Here is a 21107-nt window from a genome sequence, read left to right on the forward strand (position 1 = left end):
CCAAGTGGACCAAGGCAGCGGATTATGGTTCCACAATGCACAGGTTCAGTTCCCATCAAACACTATCACCCGCCTTACACATTTTATAAACAAAACTAGACACTACACGCTTGCAAAACCAACAAATTATGTACAAAATCCTTATCGTTACCGACATCCGATATCCGGTGACCAAACAGTAGCACCCTACAAGCTCCGAGAGCATGTCTACCCTCTAATGGTTCAACCAACCCTTAATAGGCCATTCATGTTATCACACGTTCACACGCTTGCAAAACCAATGAACTCTGTAAAAATCCTTATCGATATCGACATCCAATATCTGGTATCCGAACAGTATCACACTACAATTTCTGAGTACACGTCTACCCCCTAATGGTTCAACGGACCTTCTATAGGCTCTTAACATTATCACACGTTATCGCACGCTTGCAAAACCAACGAACTCTGTACAAAATCCTTATCGTTATCGACATCCGATATCTGGTATTTGAACGGTAGCACCCTACAAGTTCCAAGTGCATGTTTACCCCCTAATTGTTCAACCAGACACTTAATGGGCTCCTAACGTTATCACACGTTATCACACGCATGTAAAACAAACAAATTCTGTACAAAATCCTTATCATTATCGACATCCAATATCTGGAATCCGAACGGTAGCACCCCACAAGTTTCGAGTACAAGTCTACCCTAGTGGTTCAATAGACTCTTAATGGGCTCTTAATGGGCCGTGAATGAGTCAGTTACGTGACTGACAGAGCTGTCTTGGGTCCTACGTAAACTGTTCAGATCGTCTTCTCCACTTGTTCTCTCTCCTTGTTCTCCACGGCTGTGGCGTTTCCAAGTGGATCGAGGCAGAGGATTATCACACGTTATCACGTGTCTTACAAATTGTAAAAACAAAACTAGATGCTACAAGCTAGCAAAACCAATGAATTCTGCACAAAATCCTTATCGATATCGTCATCCGATATCGGTAACACCCGACAAGTTCAGAGCCCTAATGGTTCAACAGACTCTTAATGGGCTCTTAATGGGCCGTGAATGAGTCTGTTACGTAACTGACAGAGCCTGTCTTGGGCCTTATATAAACTGTTCAGATCGTCTTCTCCAATTGGTTTTTCTCCTTGTTCTTCGCGGCTATGGCGTCGCCTTCCTCCGCCGCGGCGGAGCTCAGGCTGAGGGAGGCGGAGGAGAGGCTGCGAGAGGCGATCGAGGAGCTGCACCGCCACAATCGCCGTCGCAAACATGGCGAGAAGGAGGAAGAGGCGGAGGCGCCCGATTGCGACCACGCCGGCGAGTCCTGCACCGCCCACGCATTGGGAAACCTCTGCCAGAGTTTCCTGCTGTCATATGGCGTCAGAGTGGGGATCGGGATTCTTCTCCGCGCTTTCAAGCTCGCCCGGGGTCAGTCGTACTCGTCGATTCTTGATCTCAAGGTGGGGTTGGTCTGCTCTGTCCGTGGTCGGTTAAATTTTGATTTTTTTGGAGGTCGAGATTGATGTGGTATTGTTCTCCTTGATCGAGATGGATTTGGTATTAATTTTGATTTTTTTGGAGGTCGAGATGGATGGGATATTATTCTCCTTGATCGAATTGCTCTTATCTTGTTGAGTTTAGTTTGTGTCTGGAAAATTTAGTTTATCCTGTGAATTTTCGTAAATAGTTGTAATTCTGTTAGCCGTCGGAGTTCCCTTTACCAATTTTTTATTATTCGACGTCATGTTTTTTGAAATGATTCGGTGATGTTATTTTCGTGAGTTTTTTGTCTAAACGAAAAGTTTTTTTCTTTTCTGGAGATTGGTATCTATAGGACGCTAATGATGGATGTTCTGATGATTAGTTCCTTTGATCGAATGGCTGTAATGTTGCTTTGCTTAGTTTTTGTCTGAAAATTTTAGTTAGTGACATTAGCATTTTCATTCAAAAATGGAATACCGTCATCTGTCGAATTTCCACTGCAATAGTGCTTTTTTTATATAGAAAACTCCAGTTTCTACAGAAAGTCTCTAGAATGTTTTATGCTATAATTTTTGTAGTCTTGTTTTACTTAGTTTATCTCAGAAATATTTGATATGAAATTGGGATACTGCCATCTGTTGAAATTCCCAACGATCACGTTCTAACAAATTGAAAAAGATGCAGTGAGTTGCGACGTCCTGTTATTTCAAATTCTTTAGTAGTACTTTTTTTCGTCTCTAAAAGTTCATTTTTCAATAGAAACTTTTTAGAATATTTTATTCTTTTGTAACCTTAAGCTGTTGACGTTCGTTGGCAGCAACTTGTCTCTGAGAAGGATTTGATAGTAAGAGAAGAAGCATGCCGCATTGGGTTGGTTTTTGGTGGCTTCACTGGTTCATACCATGCTCTTCGATGCTTCTTGAGAAGATTTCGGAAGAAAGAGACACCATTGAATGTGTAAGTTCAAGAAATACCTTAGTTTGCAGATGCATATCCACGCTATAGCCTGTGAATGGTTCCATCACTTTGATACATGTTTAAACAGCATGGGATGCCCATTTTTCTCACATTATGAAAAGCGAGGAAAATTGACAACTATTTTTTAACCATGTTATGGATCGTTGGTATAGATTTTATTTCTTGACTTGGCCAATGCACAATCTGATACACAACGATTCCTCCCCAAAAGTTACTGAAGAAGGAAAGAAAGGCCAATCAATAAAAGGCACGTGTGTCTTTATACTGCACATGAGAGAACCTATAAATAAACATATCAGGAAGGAACAAGGCATTCGGAATTTTCTGTGAGAAGTGGTTGCGGGGAGCATCCTGTGGCTGATAGCAGGATCGGGCCCGCTGTCCAGAAGGGAGACCTCTACCAAAGATCTCCAGTTATCCCTTTTTGACTTTCTGTCCTCTCTTCTATTCCCTTTTCATGGTTGTTCTTGATCTCTATTTCGGATCTTGGATCCAGGAACTATTATGAGGTTTCTGTATCAAGTGATATTTTACATTTTGAATCGGTTCCATTTTTTTGAAGGATGGATGTTTGAAGGATATTAGAACCTATTGTTCTTTTTATTGAGTTGGGGCTATCTTAGAACCATGTATGGAAACTTTCAAATTTGTGAAGTACTTTACAGGCTAAGGCTGTACACAACTCAATTTTCTTCTACTGTCCACAACACCATGAAGACTTATATCGACTGACCCATAATATACCTTAGTCACATCTAAGAGCCATTGTATGGAAGCTTTCTAATGTCTGTACTACTTTACAAACTAAGGCTGCACACAGCTCAATTGCCTTTCACTGTCTACAACGCCGTGAAGATTTATATCTACTGACCCATCGTGTACCTTAGTCATGTCTACACCTTGTTTATTCTAACGCTGTGCAAATAATGCATTGTTGATATAATGGCTTTTCAAAATTCAAGTGTTCTAAGTTTCCGAAAAATGCCATCCATATGTCAGAGTTATTTATGAATTATTGGCCATTATTCCTCATCAGTCTTCATGACATGGTTTAAGGGGTGATGAAACAGAATGTTAGCAGGTTCAGTTGCGGGGTTATCCATATTGGCTCTGGACGACTCTAGTAGGAGACGAACCCTGGCACTGTACCTAGCAGCTAGGCTTGCCCAGGCATATTTTTTTCTTTCAATGAACTTTTTTTCTTTAACCGGATCTTTTCTTTTTTGTAGTCGCCTGTGAAATTTAAATGATTTTCTGTTTACATGTCTTCAGTGTGCATACAATTCTGCCAAGTCCAAGAATAGGTTTCACCTTTGGGGAAGCCATTGGAGTCATGGAGACTCCCTATTATTTGCATTATCTTGCGCTCAGGTGACGTTGAACTTGAACATTTTTCGATAACTGCTCGTTCCACCATGTCCTGTATTAACTATTTCACTTAGTCGTTTCTTCTCTTAATAGGAGCTTTTCCGTGGTCTTTAGGTAATATGGTATTATATCAAAAAGCTAATGCTCTTGATTTTAACAATTTCGTATGGGTAAAAATATCTTGATAAAACTAAAGTAGCTTTTCAAGAACATAATCAGGGAAGGTGGATTCCACGGGTGGGAAAACGAATTTTGATCTATTACGATGGGAAGTTGATAGCATCAAAGGATATCGAGTGGACAATGTGATCTTCTTCTGTCTTCTTGAATGAAACTCTCATCAATTCAATGTAATTCTCGATCAGAACAAGAGAGGGAGATACGATTGTTTGGGCGATGTGAATACAAGAATGCTGAATACTAGATACCAGGACCAAGGGTCAAGTGATCCTTCCTTCTGGATGCAGGCTCCTCCTGCTCTCCAGCCTTTCCTCGTACTTCTTGAACAGGACCCCAACTGCTTCAGGACTTAATGCTTGTTGCCTCCTTCCCGGACATTATTTATAGGTTCCTGGGCCCCTTATTCTTCTTGAGCTGATGTGGACCTGATTTTTTTGTTGGCTCGTCTTTGATATTTTCTTGAAAAGAACAAGTCAGAAGTATGTTGCTTTACCCTCTCTAGCATTGTTTTAATCGTATCTTCATCTTTCCTAGGATAATCAACAATTCACAACAGGAAAATGGGTGGAGTTCTGCTCAAAAGTTTAAAATAGAAGAATATTAATGTGATAGCATTTTAAAAGTGGAGAAAATAAAGAGCCTGGAAATTAACTTTCAAACACACAGAATTGTCATTTGAGCTTAGAAATCCAAAATTTTATTTAGATTCCAAGAGAAAGTCAGTTTGAATCATGATGACAGCTTGATGTTTTCTTTCACTAATGATCCATGCACAGGGTAAGGTTCGAGGACAGATGAAAAACGAAACCGAACAAAATTTAATCACCCATTAGTCATCTGTCCTGACCTTGGAGCAGAGAATGGAACAAAAACCCTCCACGCCTGTAGATTACTCTAGTTTTACAATCGTCCTCCCTCCATTGAGTTTGTTTTGTTCATTCCTCCCATTGTCTTGTCAGTCCACAAACCTTACCGTAGTTTATGTGATACATTCTTCTCAAGAATGTATCATCGTCATGCTATTAAAAGGGCTTGGTTAGCCGGGGTACATAGGTGGAGCGGGCTGTATAAATAAAGGGGCAGCTGCTGGAGTTAGACCCTTTTCCAAGAAATCAATTACACGGCAGCTGAGGCTGCAGCGCGGGAAGCACCATGGCCAGAGCGGAGAGGGAGGCACCCTCCTCGTCAATCTGCTTCCCGCCAATTCCCAATATTGGTGGAACAAAACCCATTCCTCTAGATTCTATATTGTTCCTATTCACCATATCAGGTTCTTCGACCCAGAACGGAGTGAAGCATTTGAATTATTCTACTCGCACATTGAATTGCATTCTCACACTATTTTTATGATCATTCTCGCATTTTGAATTGCATTCTTAAAAACAATTATCCATGAAAAGCATCAAGATCTCTTCCGATATCCTTGGCAATATACTTTGGCATAATTTACAAACACAATTTTTTCTAGTTACAAACATATCGGCATCACATTTTATAATAAAGAAAATGGTTTATTAATAAATAAAGTCACCCCATTTCAGATAATGTATGCCTTCGTGATGCGGCCGGAGAGCTTGCCCAAGTCATACCAAGACTTTATCCTAAAGACTGGTCCAGTTGCAGAGCCAGTCTACAAGGCTGTGAGGGACAGCTGCAGGGGTTACACCGTAGACGTTGCAGCTCTCTCTGCTTATTTGTCTGGGAAACAAGGTTCCATGTCACGGAACCTAGTCGAACACCCAGCCATAATCCCATGTTCAATCATTCACCCTGATAGAAAATCCTGCCTTGCGCATAACACCTTTGCGGCCTCAGCTACCTTTCGAAAGACTTTCCCTTTGTATTTTTCGTTGACATTTGTTCCCCTCGTTGTCCTCCGTCTAAACAAGGTACCCTTGTCTCTCTTTCTCTGCAATAATTTCTGTCATCCATTTCAATTTTGGATTAAGATTTTATTTAAGCAGTATAATCTTTTCAAGAAGACCGTTAAAAAAGTTATCTTTTTAAGAAGCTTGAACCTTTTGGTGACAGTAGAAATGATGAAGTTTTTTTTTTTGCAAATCCATGTTCTTTGATATGCCTTAGAAATTTCTTTGATTTTTTTATCTATTGAAATTCCGAGCTAACTTTTTTTAGGCCGCATCACTTTTTTCCCCAAAAGACCAAGCATTCAGATAAGATTAGACTCACGGAAAGAATGTTGCTAAACTCTGTTCCATAAACTATCCATAAACAAATTTCTTTTTCTTTTTATTCCCAACGAAATAAGGAGTACAGTTTCTTTCAAGCCTCATCATTCTTTTAAGAAAAGTATTAGAGTTGCATGAAAATGTATTGGGAACTTATGTCATTAAAGTTTATCTATTTTTTTCTATCCATTAAAACTTGGCCCCATCGTGTTTTAGGCAGCCTCATCGTCTTTTCAAGATGCTCAAACTTTGTGTGAAGATTCGCTGTAAATTATTGCAAATATATGTTCTGCGCTCTATCCATTGACTCCTTTTCTCCCTATGAAATTCGATGAATAGATTTGTTTCCAAGTTGCATCAAAAATTTTCAACAAGCTTGTGCTTTGTGACAAGATTAGAATTGCAGGGAAATCACTTCCGAATTATGTTCTTTGATCTCCCCATTGTTAGTTCATGGAGAACCCTCTCACCGTTTCATGGAGCGCCATCATTGGAGCAGTTCGCTCCACATCATTCCTCTCTGGGTTCGTAGGGATCTTCCAGGTAACCCTAAAACCCCTTTCATCTTTTCCCAATTCCACAACAAGAAAAAAAATCCAAGCCCACTAATAAAAATAATCTGCCGTGCCGGCCCAAAGGCACTGATCTGTCTCCACCGAAAGGTCGCCTCCCGTGACCACAAGCTCGTCTACTGGTTTGCTGGCGGCATGGCCGCTCTATCCATACTCATGGAGAAGAAGCCAAGGCGAGGGGAGCTGGCGCTTTATGTTCTTCCCCGGGCCGCTGACTCGCTCTGGTATATTCTTGTGAACCGGCATCTGCTCCCAGACCTAAAAAATGCTGAGGTAATGATACGATCCCCAAATCCTATTAGTGTTTTAATCATTTTCCTTCATAGTTTCTCCCTTTAAATGCTTAAAGCCCTCCCCTCAGGGGGGCAGTCATGAACTCATTGAATTGACTTAAGAGATTCTTAGAGAGGGGGTTTTGGCCCCTATCAGAGGCTGTAACAATTTTTACTTGTATCCTTTGTTCTATTGCTCTCTCTCCCTTCCCTTCCCCTATTATTTTAACTTCCATATGAACCCTAATCTCTTCCGGTTGTATTTTCCATTTTCCTTATGAGTAATTTTTTACTTTGAATACTCGTAGACCTCTCCTGATGAGGGCAGTAAAGAACTAAGCTGAATTGGATGGTAGATTGTCCCAAACGGGGTTCAGGTGCCTATGGCTCGTGGACAGATGACATTCAGCCATTAGTTCTGCCTCTTACTCTCATTAGTCATCTGTCCCTTCCGTTCCATTATGCCCGTTCCCTTCCGTCATATGGTGCAGGTGATTTACACTAAGTTAAACAACCGTCCTACGCCCGTTCTGTAACCAGTTCCATTCAATCCCTTGGACGGAAACGGGACAAAACTGCAGACTCTGATGGGCGACTGATCAAAATGCCGGCCCATTACTTTGTCCATTATCTGTCCATGAACCTTACAGGAGCCAATCAAAGCGTGAAACCATCGTTACTCCTATCCTTCTCTATTGCTCTCTCACTCTCTTCACCCTTCCAAGATCATTTCTCTGTCAGGTTATTTGGATTTATTGTTTTTTGAGAAGGGAGAAGTTGGAATGATGTGTTTTTTTTAGTAAGAACCATGGTTGTTGGTGCAGGTGGCACTATTTTCAATGTGCATGGGAGGGATCATGTACTACTTGGAGCATGAACCGGAGACGATGGCTCCAATTCTGAGGGGGGTCATCAGGCGATTTCTCGCAAGCAGGATCAGCAACCACGGACCATCCAATATGAGCCATAGTAACTCTTACTCCTCTTTACCATCTGCAGGCTCTGTTGATGATAAGGAGGCGCGTTCTGCCCCGGAGAAGACCCCATCGTTGGAGAAATCGTTTTCCGGGCTGTGAGGTCGCTCTCTTTATCTCTCTCTAGTTTTCCACTTAATCTGCAATGATTTAAGTGCATGAGGAATTTTACTTTTTAATAATGCTCTTATGAAAAGAAATACTGTCTCTCATCATATATAAATGTATATCGAGACTTGGCCTACATTTTCTTTGAGTGGCTAAATAGGGTTTTATTTGTGTGGGTTGCATTATCTGTAAGTCTAGAACAGTTGCATGAATGCCAAGTCCACAAGGGCACGAGAGTATCAAGAAGGGAATTCTCCAATAACTCTCCCTTGAAATAGTATTCCCGATGTGGGATTCCAACAAGAATCAAGAAATGAATGCTCGTGATTTCGATGTTCATGAGAATCTAGTCGGAGCGAAACTGGCAAACATCCAGGGACAGAAAATAAAGAACGATAAGATGGAAGAAGAAAAAAGATATGCAAAGAGAAGAATCAGATCGATTCTTCTCTCTTCTGGGGAGGGTCTGATAGCAAGAAATGTTGTTCTCTCGCTAATCTCAAAACCTTTGTCTTCAATTTCTTTGATTAGGTGTAGAGATTTTTATGTGCATGTCAGATTTTAATGTTGGAATAAGTTCATTCATAAAACCCAGCTTGATGGTGGCATCTATTATGAGAGAGATATGATGTAAGATTGGTTTTCTCTCTCTTCATTATGGAATTCCCATTCCCTAAATGTATTTGTGATGACGTCATATGGATTAATGACAAGCTGTCAGGAGTACAATTTCTATCTATCCGTCGATCTCTCTCTCTCTCTCTCCCCCCCTCTCGCTTCAGTTTTTTGCTTGTAGCTGAGTCTTGGGAAGGAAACGCTGTAATCATGGCGAGGATCTTAATTATATCATTCTTTTTCTGTTGTGGGGAAAAAAAATCTGATCTTGAGGACTTGGCTAGATGAAATGTTCTAAATGCGTGTTGTGTCTTAATGAGTTTATGGTCGAGAGAGGTAGAATGATATATGAATGGTCCGTTCTCTATATATATCTCTCTTCATTATGGAATCCACATCTGCTGAACGTCTTCTACGATGATATTTCTATGTCCAAATTCTTTATGTGGCCCTTTCCCTCTCTCTCTCTCTCTCTTCATATGTTTGCTTGTAGCATAGACTGAGAATATCTCGTCTGACATCTCATGCATGAGAGAGAGATGATGTTTGATATGTTCACTATAACTGAGTACATTTTCAAAGTACTCAGTTATAGTGTTTTGATGATAGATACTTTGACTGAAAGAGAGATAATGTTTGGATGGTTCTCTTTCTGTATTTGAATATCTTCATTTTGTAATTCACATTTGCTAAGAGCTAATCGATGATAATCGTGTCTAAATGTTTAACTGAGTGCATTTTCAAAGTATCTATCATCCTTGATGACATTCTATACAAGGGGGAGAAATCATCAATGTATGTACGGGTCCATCTCTCTCTCTTCCTCTCCGTTCTGGAATTCACATCCGCTGAATGTCTCTATATGACAGGTCCATGTCCAAGTGGCCACTTATCATGAGTAAAATTTCAAAGTGCAGATATCTCTCTCCACATATTGCAGTTCAAACCTGTTGCATTTCTCCCAGATGACCTCATGCAACCATATATCAAGGAATTGACTCATATCTATCCCTTCAAATCTTGTCACATAACATGTAAGGATATCTCTCTCCACATATTGCAGTTCAAACCTGTTGCATTTCTCCCAGATGACCTCATGCAACCATATATCAAGGAATTGACTCATATCTATCCCTTCAAATCTTGTCACATAACATGTAAGGATATCTCTCTCCACATATTGCAGTTCAAACCTGTTGCATGTCTCCCAGATGACCTCATGCAACCATACATCAAGGAACTGACTCACATCTATCCCTTCAAATCTTGTCACATAACATATCAGGATCATAACCTACAGTTTCCCATGAGTTATATTGATATATATTGCATGTCCCTACATTCAGACCAAGGAAAATCATGCGACAAAAGAATTTCCATAGCAAGGATAGATAGAGAGATAAAAAAGTGACCTAAAGAAGATCATCCAGCCTCAAAGGCATGACCAGTTCTCTTCTATTTTAACCTAAGAACGCGGGCCGGCCGCGTTCTCGTCTTTCCATGTGGCTTGCCACTGCTTGTCATAGAATGTGGTCTCATCAAAGAGCTTCTTCAGCTTCTCAACATCCTCATTCTTCCTGATAAATAGCACTGCAAGAACAGAGATGAACAGGAGGGTCTTGCACAAGAAGTTGTTCATCTGATCGACGAGGCCGACCCCGGTTAAGCTGTCCACAAAGTAGGCCATGAAGAACCCAACCATGGCGGCGCGCCCTGCAAATTTTCCAGAGTTTCATAAAATTTAATCAGCTGGGAGACAATTATGATTAGGGTTCTGATTAAATCATGACCATGAAGAAGATGATGATGATGATTATGATGTGGATGATGGCGAATTGTCATCATCTTGTTGTTCGTCTCGTAAAGAAACTGACGACGGTGACCGTGGCGAATTAATCGCCATCTGAAAGCCTAGTTATGATCTATATCCTGTCAAATTCTTCCCATAAAAAATGTTCACCAGATGGAGAAACTTTTCATAGGATTTCATTTCAAATGGCTTGAAAGCAGTTTATTAAATTTCAACTGTCATTACATTACATACGAGGCATATAATATTTGTTATCCATGGTTCCTGGATATTATGAAAATATGGATTTTATACTAAATAAAATTTTGCATTTCAAAACTTAAGCACCCCCAAACAGCTAAAAGAATGATATGATGTTTGACCATTGCTATATGGGAAATGTGAAGTGGGCCCTTATATCCTATTTGCTATATTAATCTTCTCATTAAATAACTTGGTTCATGGTGTTATGAATTTAATGATCAGAAAAATAAATTGTGAGTAAATTATGAGATAAAAGAGATTTTACCATTGAGCAGCTCAGCCTCTGGCAGGTGGAATCGCTTGACCCACGCCCACCAGGGAACGATGGAGGTGTCGAAGACGACACCGCCATCGATGCTCGAGTCTTCTGGATTGTCTTCCAGCCACTTTCTCCTTCTTGCCTCTGCAAAAGAAAGCAGCCATTTGAATCAGTCAAACCCTAACCCAATATGAAAACTATGTTTGATAATTTCTTCATAGTCATCTTCATCCGGACATTTTTTCATTAATTTTTATAAGGATTCATCATTGTTGTCATCGTCGTTCATCATCATAATCATCACAGGAAGAGCCCGAACCCTAATAAAAACAGACATTTATTTAGTTAAAAAAACCAATCATCCCTTAAAACTAAAAACTTATCAGCAATACAAGGTAGACTTTTTTTTTTTGAAGAAAAACCCATTTTTGGTGCCTGATGAGTGATGAGGAGATGACTGTACAAATGATGATTATGATGATGATGATTCATCTTCATCATGGGACCAGCTAAACATAAGTTACTAACTACTTATGAATAAAAACGATTTTTATACGCTTCTTTCTAGTTAAATTTATAATTTGCTTCATTATTTGCAACAGGTCTTCATTAGAGAGGAAACATGTACACAGGTATTTATTGCAAAAGGATTATCATAAAAAATATAGAAAAGATTCCGAGAATTAAAATTCACATGTTGGCTTAAAAAATCAATTTTTAGAGTGCGTAAATAACTTATTTAGATATTTTGGGGAATTACGATGAGCACAAGCTCAATTAGGGGGATATAATAATATTTAGAATAAACAGTATAGAGATACAATCGAAACAGAAAACATAAGGTGAAAACAAAATGAATTAGACCCAGGAAAAGACAGGAATGGGGGAAATTTGTTTAGATATCAATAATGAGGTGTAAGATAACAACCTTGACTTCCATGCTGAGATATGTCTAGTGAAATTCATAAAAAAACTGTAGAAAAATCATGTAACATGAAAAACCGGAATCCTGGAACGGAATCGAGCATCGGCTTTAAGCCATATTTCAAGTAAAATCCATAAGAAATTGTAAGAAAATCATCAAGCACTGTAGTTACCAAATACTGGAATGTATTTATGAAATTTGGTTCACACGATGATAAATATGAAAAATCCGGTATGAGAATAAGCAATAAGACAAATTCTTACTTCACAAGCATAGTTATTTCTAGAGAAATTTAAGAGAAAAAGTGTAAAAATATCATAAAACAACGCATTCATCATATCCTGATATGGATTTTTGAATTTCGTTCCAGAACAAAGATACCCAAAATCAAGAACCAGATTTAAACCACATTCTTGACAATTATACAGGATGTTTCAGAGGAAATCGACAAAAAATTGTAAAAAGACATATTTTCAAAATACTGTTTTCGCCTACTCCTGGAAAGTATTATCACAAGATGAAAAATATCAGAAATCCGGAATAGAGAATCAGAATGATATGGATTCTCGATTCACATGCAGAGAAAATTATAGCTAATTCATAAGAAATTCTACAAAAATCATAAAAAATGTTTCCACCCACTCCTGTAAAGTACATACAAAATTCGTCCCAAATGAAGATGAAGAATAGAAACCCAGAATCGATAGTGAGAGACAAGCAAAACTCTTGACTCTCATTCCGAAATATTACCAGTGAAATTCCTAAAAAACATGTACGCAATAATCATCAAAAATATTTCACCCAATTTCGTTCCAGAACAACGATGAACATCAGAAGCACCGAATCGAAAATAAACTGTAAACATCAATCTTGCCGGCCAGGCAGAGATAGTTCTAAATGAAAATCATAAAAAAACTATAAAACTGTTTTCACCCAAGTTCACCTCGACGATGAACATCAGAACTCCCGAATCAAGAATCAGCCGTGATAAAAACACATGCAGATATACTTCTAACTGACTATCATAAAAACCCAAAAACTCTTTTTACTCAAGTTCCACTGGAAGATGAACATCAGAACTCCCGAATCAAGAATCAGCCATGATAAAAAATAATATCATTAACACATGCAGATATAGTTCTAACGGACAATCATAAAACTGGAAGATGAACATCAGAACCCCCAAATCAAGAATCAGCAGTAATCAGCAATCTCAACTCTTACAAAAAAATTCAACCGACACAATCACAAACCACCATTTTCCCCAAATCCCAAACAATTCACGAATTCCGTTCCAACAAAATCAAAATCAAATCAAAAACCATACCAGCATCAAATGAAACTCAAATCAAACAACGGATCGAAGAAAACCCGTACCAGCATCAATGACGCCGTCCCAATCCACCTTCCCATCCTTCTTGAACTGCTCCAAATCCCAAGTTCCTTTAACCCACCTCGAATCTTGGAACATCGGAGTCGTCGAAACCGCCGCCACCGCCGACCCATTAGACTCCATCGCCGCCGGCTTGCTCTCCTTTGGCTTCTCCTCTACGGCGACGGCCACGTCGTCTCCTTCCTTCTTCTCCGGCTTAATTTCCACTGCGACCGAGCCGGCCGAGCCCGACCCATTATCGGCCGACCTCGCTACGAACAAGGAGAGGCTTCTCCTGGGGAAGAAGGCGAGAATGGGCTTCTGGGTCGAGCTCAGCTTCGAGCAAGAAGCGGAGAAGGTAGAGGGAAGGTGGGGGGAGAACAAGGCCATGGCTTTGGGAGAGAAAAACGATGGGATTTGGCTCAATCCTGAGATGGGTTCCTTCTCTTCCTTCTCCCCGTCGTGGGTTTTCTGGGGAGCAGGCAAAGAGAGGAAGACGGGTCAGGATAGAGAAGAGAGAGAGGGTGAAGATCTAGAGAGAGAGAGAGAGGCGCTTGCTGCGGTTTCTGTGGATGAGCTTGATCCTTATTGGCCACGTGGATTTGGGAAGGCTGATGTGGAGGATCGGACGGTCGAGAGAGTGTGGATTGCATCGGCCCCATGCGGCCTCTCCACCGTATGATCTCAAGGCTTAGTTCCTGTCACTTTCGGAGGTTCATCTGGTTGGGTGGTGTCTTTGTGGGACTTTTGGAATAGTCAAAATTTGGTTAAAATGCTGGTGTTTGGAGATTGTTTTTGGTTAAAATTTGGTTGCAACATTGATATTGATAGAAGCAGGAAGATCTTTGGCTTGATAGATAATGTTTGATGTGTCCTGATATTTGGAGATTGTTTTTGGTTAAAATTTGGTTTCAATCTTGATACCGATTGAAGCAGGAAGATCTTTGGCTTGATAGATGACGTTTGATGGAATAGTCAAAATTTGGTTAAAATGCTGGTGTTTGGAGATTATTTTTGGTTAAAATTTGGTTGCAATTTTGATATTGATAGAAGCAGGAAGATCTTTGGCTTGATAGATAATGTTTTGTATGTCATGATATTTGGAGATTGTTTTTGGGCTAAATTTGGTTTCAATCTTGATACCCATTGAAGCAGGAAGATCTTTGGCTTGATAGATGATGTTTGATGTGTCCTGATATTTGGAGATTGTTTTTGGTTAAAATTTGGTTGTAATCTCACATGATGTCTCGCTCTTCTCTCTTTAACTCGCTCTCTCGTCTCTGCCGCAATATTAACGATAGATAGCCGACTTAACGTTCTTGTCTCTATCTCTAGCTCTTCTCTGCCTCACTCAACATCTCACTCTCTCCTCTCCCTCTATTTTCCTCTTTCTCTCCCTATTAGCCTTCTTCTCTTGCTCTTCTCTCTCTTCTCCCTATAGCTTTCTGATGTAGGACAACTAATGAAAGGGCGACTGAAGGGATGGATACGACAACAAAGGATGTGGGGTGCTGGATGGGTTTGAATGGGGAGGATAAAACAGACCACGAAAATCCACACGGACGAATTCTTAAAACCGATGAAATATTGGTGGTGCAGCTCTGATTCTCGTCGAGGACGAGAGTACTATCTTCACCCACCGCGATGATGCCGAAGCACCAAAATCAATACCCAAATTCACGTCACGATAGAAACACTCGAAGATAATTTTTGGAAAATCAAAATCAAAATAAATCTGACCGCGGTGGAGACTTCTCGAGGAATACTGGACGGAGAATACTCCGACACCAAAGAGTTCAGGCGTACCTCGGCACCGTAGTGCGTGAAGAGGATGCGGAAAATTCTGATCGTGACGAGGTTGGGCGAATCCGGGCGTTGAGAGGCCCACTGGACGACGGGATCTGGATGTTTTGGGCGTTGAACAGCCCTGGTGGAGAGTGAGACGGACGAGTGCAGACACGGCGAGGCGGGGCAGGAGGCCTGGCCGGGCGGCTTGGCGGCCTTAGGGTGACCCTAGACGAGCAGCCAGGGGCGGCCCTTAAGCGGCCTGGGCAGGAGGCCTTGGGTGGTCTGGGGCAGCCTTGGCAACCCTGGTTGGGGCGGCCTGGGTGGCCTTTGGGTGGCCCCAAGCGGGCAGCCAAAGGGCGGCCTTGGGCGGCCCTGGCAGGGGCAGCCTGGGCGGCCCTTGGGCGGCCTTGGACAGTCCTGGCAAGGGCTGCCTGGGGCGGTCCTTGGGGCGGCCCTGGGCAGAGAGTCTGGGCGGCCTGGAGATGGCCTTGGGCAGCCCTTGATGGGGCGGCCTTGGGCGTCCCTGCGTGGGCTGCCTGGGGCGGCCTTGGTTGGCCCTTGATGGGGCGGCCTTGGGCAGCCTGGGGCGGCCCTGGGCGGACCTTGATGGGGCGGCCTTGGGCGGCCTTGGGTAGCCCTGGATGGGGTGGCCTGGGGCGTCCTTGGTGGCCCAAGGTGGGCTGCCTGGGGCGGCCTTGGGCGGCCCTTGATGGGGCGGCCCTGTGTGGGCGGCCTGGGGAGGCCCTGTGCGGGCCTTGATGGGGCGGCCTTGGGCAGCCCTGGATGGGGCAGCCTGGGGCGTCCTTGGTGGCCCAAGGTGTGCGGCCTGGGCAGTGACCTAGGGCTGCCAAGGGCGAGGGACAAGAAGGGGAGAGAAGAGGGAAAGGAAGGAAGGGGAGGAATGGAGAGAAGGAGAAGGAGGCCGATCGACGACGTGAGGCGGTGGCGGCGGCAGCGGAGGCGGCGGAGGAAGGGATAGGGAGGCTTGGCCAGTCCTCCAAGAAGAGTTAAACAAAAACTCGATTCTTGAATTATGACTGCCTAACTGTTTCGTGAAACAATGGCCTATACATATAGGCCTTGGAGGAAAGAGAAAATACAACTTAAAGATGAGAAATTAAAGATGCAAGACGTGCTTCATGTCATGCCAAGGGGTAGTTGTTGATCTGCCGTTGGCGACGTGCCATGATGCGCGAAGGAGCGTGCGTGCGTGGAGACGTGCGTAGCGGAGACGGTTGTGGCATGTCCCGGGCAGAGGTGTTGACGTTGGTTGACTGCGGCGGTGTGTCCGTGGCGGAGACGTTGACTTCGGCTGATGGTGGCGGTGCATCCGGTGTCGATGCGATGACGTCCCCGCCACCACTTTCTCTCTCTCTCTTTCTCTTGCTCTCTCTCTCACTCTTTTCCCAATAGCTTTCTTTCCATCTCTCACAATCACCCTCCTCTCTTTCTATTGATGTTCTCTCTATCGCTTCCCTCTCTCTTGCTAGCTCTTCTCTCTCTCTCTCACTCTTCTCTCCCTCTTTACATGTCACTCTCTCCTTTCTCATTTTCTCTCTTTCTTTATCGCATTTCTCTCTCTCTCTCCACACACACAAACACACACTCTTCTCTCCCTCTCTCAATCATTTGTGTGAATTTGTGTCATGTGTGATGTGAGCACAACTTCACGCTGCACATTGCACAAGTGTTTTGGTGCAACCAAAAAAATTCACACAGATGAGAGAATTGTTGGGACCTCACTGCAAGACCTTCCCTACCTGAAAGAGCATCCACTATCTATCGTTAATATCTCCACAATAATGCTTATGAGATTGACCATACTCATCATATGAATGGGACTAGATAGTTTTATATTATCCAAGTATTTTAATGTGTGTCTCGAGTATCCTTCGAATATGAATGTTTAGAACGCATGTTTAAAAGCTAGTGTTGCATATTATGATCTTGTCATGATTAACATTTTTATTGAACGTATTCATGGACTTACATTATGCGTATCACATGTACATTACATTTAAAAATAATATATATTAAATGTGATGTAGAATGTAGCATTGTCTTTTTGGCCACATAATCTCCAGTGATGTGGCCAAAAAGATATTGGAGGAATCGGTCAGTGATATTGGAGGAAATGATAAGGAGATAGAACATTCGAAGGATCGGATTGGTACATCTACAAGCCGTACATGTGAACGGCTCAAAGAGACTTGTTCAAGGAACCCAAGGTGATAAAATCTATTTTGATTCATAACATGTACATTGTATGAATCAATTTTAGATCATCAATGTAGCCAAAAAACCCAAGAAAGCAGCTGGTATGGGCTCTACTATTTAGATTAGATGACATCATGTTAGCATAGATGGGGTATATCCTTCTTCATGGGAAAAACAGTTTTATCATTCCCAGGAGGATATCCAAACATAAGTTATTGTGTTTATATACGTTAAAATAAAACTTCAAGTGCGGATATATGAAATATCCTTTTACTTGAACTAGGTGTTTATTTTTCATTTTTTATTCTCATGACATCAAACTCGCAGAATAATTTTGTTTTGTACAATTGATTTATCCTGATGTTTTAATATTCTGTTAAATAGTCTTTATAGAAAACCTGACTAAGTCAAAGCTTTTTAGTTTTCCTCGATTTATTAAATTATTTTATTTATGAAACAACATATTACCATTATTCTACACCATTAATCTTGAGTTTATATTTTTATTGAATAAATGAGAGAAGCCTTCATTAAAACGGAATGTACTAGAGACCCCCAATTAGGCCTGTGATAGAAGGAAGTTGGATAAGAGAAAAAATCCCTTTATGAGAGACCAAAGGGACAAATAGGTCCTTGAAGTACAAGTTAAATGTGTTAACAATACCTCATGTCTCTCCCCAACACTTCCTCCTAGTTGTCTTCTCCCTCTCTTATCCTCCTGTCCTCTCATAGCATATCTTTCAAATTCACATACACTTTTTATTACTCACTCTTTTCAATCTCCTGAAAACTGTAATTTCAGTTTTAATATGGATATAAGTATGATCAACCAAAGCATGATCATACTTTTAAGTTTGATATGTTAATTGTATTTTTAAGGCTAAAGCTTCACGAAGAAGCCTACAACATTATATGAATACCAAGCTTAAATTTTCTTTCAAAGTGAAGTCTATCCAGTTTTCCCTTTCATTCATTTTATACTATTTTCAGTAACATATAAAATTCATTCTCAGCACATGAAATATCTATGCCTGTGGGGGGATGATGAACATACATAATGTGAAGAGTCAATAATTGGAAACTAATATTCTCAGGCTTGTGTTCTAAGAAATAAGAATTCATCTGATGAAAGAGGTAATAACTGGTCATTAAAACTTCATCAGATGAATTATGCTGGTCAAAGTCAACCATAGGTGGACCTCACACCTTCAACTCCTTTCACAACTAGAACCTTTGATACAATTTAAAATAAATAAGTGAAGTTAAAATATCTAGGGTTTTTTCATTCCTCTATATATATATCTCCATCCCACATTATGGGTTCACTTTTTTTATTTCACTCAAAAGTTGGAGCCAATTTTCTCACTCAAATTATTTACTTGCTATTTATGTAAGCAGATAGAATTCCATAATGCAGGTCAAAAGAATCCCCTGAGTCAGGTATAATTCAGACATTATGAAATTCAAACTCCTTTACTAATTAGGGCCCTGAAAGATTTCCTAATACCACTTTATCGTGACATAATTCCAATGATCAAGACAATAAATGTTTGAAAAATGATTCAATAACTACCATTCAAAGAAAATTTAGATTGAGGCAACACAGTGAGAGAGAAAGAAAGAGATTATCTCCTCAAAATTTAACTCAGCACAAAACCTTTAGTAGAATGGAACACTCCTCAGTCACCAAAAACAGATATTTTGCATGGATTTGACATTCATGCAAAATATCTGTCCACTTTACAAAACACTAGGAAAGACAAATGATAGAAAAAGCATGTATTCATTTAAGACACCATCAAAAGACTATTATATAAGAATGTAGAACTCTTCAAATTTGGAGCATATTTTGTGGTAGTTTAGAGATACAGGAGCAAAGCTATCATGTCCCTAGAGATTCAACATTTATGTAAGAGTGTGGACCTTGCAAATGACTAGACTTCCTCCCCTAGTGATCGCCCGTCCCGATAGCGGTATCAGATGACGGTATCGGGACGGATTATGTATCGGATACCGGAAAGAGGATTTCCGGTATCCTTTTTTTCGATATCTAGATATCGAATATCGATATCGGATATCAGTTGCTACAGTGACGATATCCGATATCGATATCCGTCTCGATGTCATCATCCACCTCCGTCTCATGGATAGGATGATGACATCAGTTGTCGATGTTGGATATCAAATTTTGATATCCAACATCTATAACATACTTACCTGTTTTTTTATTTGAAATATTTGGCGCCTTTGCGGACGGCGGACGGTGTGGTGGTCAGCGGACGGCGGCATCGACGGATAGCGAACGGTGGTAAGTTCTTCTTCCCGTTCTTCCCCACTCCCACTCCCCATATTCCACTTGATCTTCCCGTTTTTCACAGTTCACACTCTTCCTTTTCTTCCCCTTCTTCGCCCTGGAATTCACTTCTTGTTCCTCTTCCGCTATTTCTCATCTTCTTCTTCTTCCACCAATTATCATCTTCTTCTTGTTCCACCAATTCTCATCTTCTTCTTGTTCCGCTAATTCTCATCTTCTTCTCCTTCTTATTATTTATTGTATTTATGTGGGTTCATTTCATTAAAATGTTGAAATTTCCAGCTTGATTGCATGTATTTCAAGAATTTTATTTCAAATTAAAGTATCTGTAGTGATAATTAATTTATATTCCTCAATGCATTTAGCCTTTGCGTTCTAGTATTTTTAATTTTAATTTTTTTTTAGTTTGAACCTTTTCACCCATTATATATATACTTCTGTGTTGATTATTTATTTAATATTCTTCAATGCGTTTGGGAATTGTTAAATATGTATAAATCATCCTCTTCTCTTCCCTTCTTCCTGTTTCTTCTTCTCTTCCCTTCTAAATTTTTCATCTTCTCTTGTCTTCTTAATTTTTCATCTTCTCTTATCTTCTTAATTTTGCTTCTTACCTTCCCTTCTTAATTTTTCCCTTCTCTATTCTCGTCTTCTTGTCTGCTCTTCTCTTCTCTCAAATTTCTTTTTCTTCCCCTCTTCTACTCTTCTGTCCTCTTCTCCACGCCTCTTTTTGTTACACTTCTCTTCCCTTCTTCTTCTTCTTCCTTCTCATTTTTTCTTAAATTTTCTTCTTCTATGGTCTACCAAAACTTTCCTCTACTGATTTTTTTTCTATCTTCTCCTTGTCTTCCTGTTTTTCAATTCTCTTTTTTTTCCTCTTCCTGTCTGCTCATCTCTTCTCTCAAACAAATTTTTCTTCCCGTCTTGTACTCTTCTGCCCTCTTCTCCATGCCTCTTTTATTTACACATCTGTTCCCTTCTTCTCATCTTTTCTTAACTTTTCTTCTTCGATGGACTTCCAAAACTTTCCGCTGCTGCTTTTTTTTGTTCTATCTTCTTCTCCTCTTCCTGTTTTTCAATTCTTTTCTTTTTTTGTCTTCCTGTCTGCTCTTCTCTTCTCTCAAATTTATTTTTCTTCCCCTCTTCTACTCTTCTTCCTCTTCTCCACGCCTCTTTTTTTTACACTTCTCTTCCCTTCTTCTTCCTTCTCATCTTTTCTTAAAATTTCTTCTTCAATGGTCTTCCAAAACTTTCCTCTGCTGCTTTTTTTCTCATTCTATCTTCTTCTCCTCTTCCTTATTTTCAATTCTCTTTTTTTTTCCTCTTCCTGGCTGCTCATCCCTTCTCTCAAATTAATTTTTCTTCCCCTTTTCTACTCTCCTGCCCTCTTCTCCATGCCTAATTTTTTTTTTACTCATACTTCCCTTCTACCTATTCCGTCTTCTCATCTTCTTTTAAA

At 40.6% G+C, this 21107-nt stretch overlaps 2 protein-coding genes across 3 annotated transcripts; one reads left to right on the forward strand and one right to left on the reverse strand.

Annotated features, from left to right (window-relative positions):
* The first annotated feature begins 1120 nt into the window (after nucleotides 1-1120).
* Nucleotides 1121-11310, forward strand: LOC144712096 (Mitochondrial import inner membrane translocase subunit Tim17/Tim22/Tim23 family protein). 2 transcript variants are annotated; one of them, XM_078586276.1, is made up of 9 exons: nucleotides 1121-1442; nucleotides 2282-2421; nucleotides 3513-3612; nucleotides 3715-3813; nucleotides 5532-5879; nucleotides 6630-6722; nucleotides 6818-7024; nucleotides 7848-8100; nucleotides 9590-11310. In XM_078586276.1, the coding sequence occupies exons 1-8, from the start codon at nucleotides 1146-1148 to the stop codon at nucleotides 8097-8099; spliced, it is 1536 nt and encodes a 511-aa protein (XP_078442402.1). In that variant the 5' UTR covers nucleotides 1121-1145; the 3' UTR covers nucleotide 8100; nucleotides 9590-11310. The 2 variants fall into 2 exon arrangements, with proteins under 2 accessions (XP_078442402.1, XP_078442401.1); XM_078586275.1 differs by lacking the exon at nucleotides 9590-11310 and having other exon boundaries at nucleotides 7848-8241.
* LOC144712097 (light-harvesting complex-like protein 3 isotype 1, chloroplastic) lies at nucleotides 10002-13855 on the reverse strand. The gene is made up of 3 exons (XM_078586277.1): nucleotides 13335-13855; nucleotides 11039-11176; nucleotides 10002-10433 (listed from the first exon to the last, which is right to left on the reverse strand). Exons 1-3 carry the CDS (start codon nucleotides 13717-13719, stop codon nucleotides 10186-10188), a joined length of 771 nt encoding a protein of 256 aa, XP_078442403.1. The 5' UTR covers nucleotides 13720-13855; the 3' UTR covers nucleotides 10002-10185.
* Nucleotides 13856-21107: the final 7252 nt, after the last annotated feature.

This window comes from Wolffia australiana, chromosome 14, assembly GCF_029677425.1.
Source record: "Wolffia australiana isolate 7733 chromosome 14, ASM2967742v1".
Taxonomy (NCBI): domain Eukaryota; kingdom Viridiplantae; phylum Streptophyta; class Magnoliopsida; order Alismatales; family Araceae; genus Wolffia; species Wolffia australiana.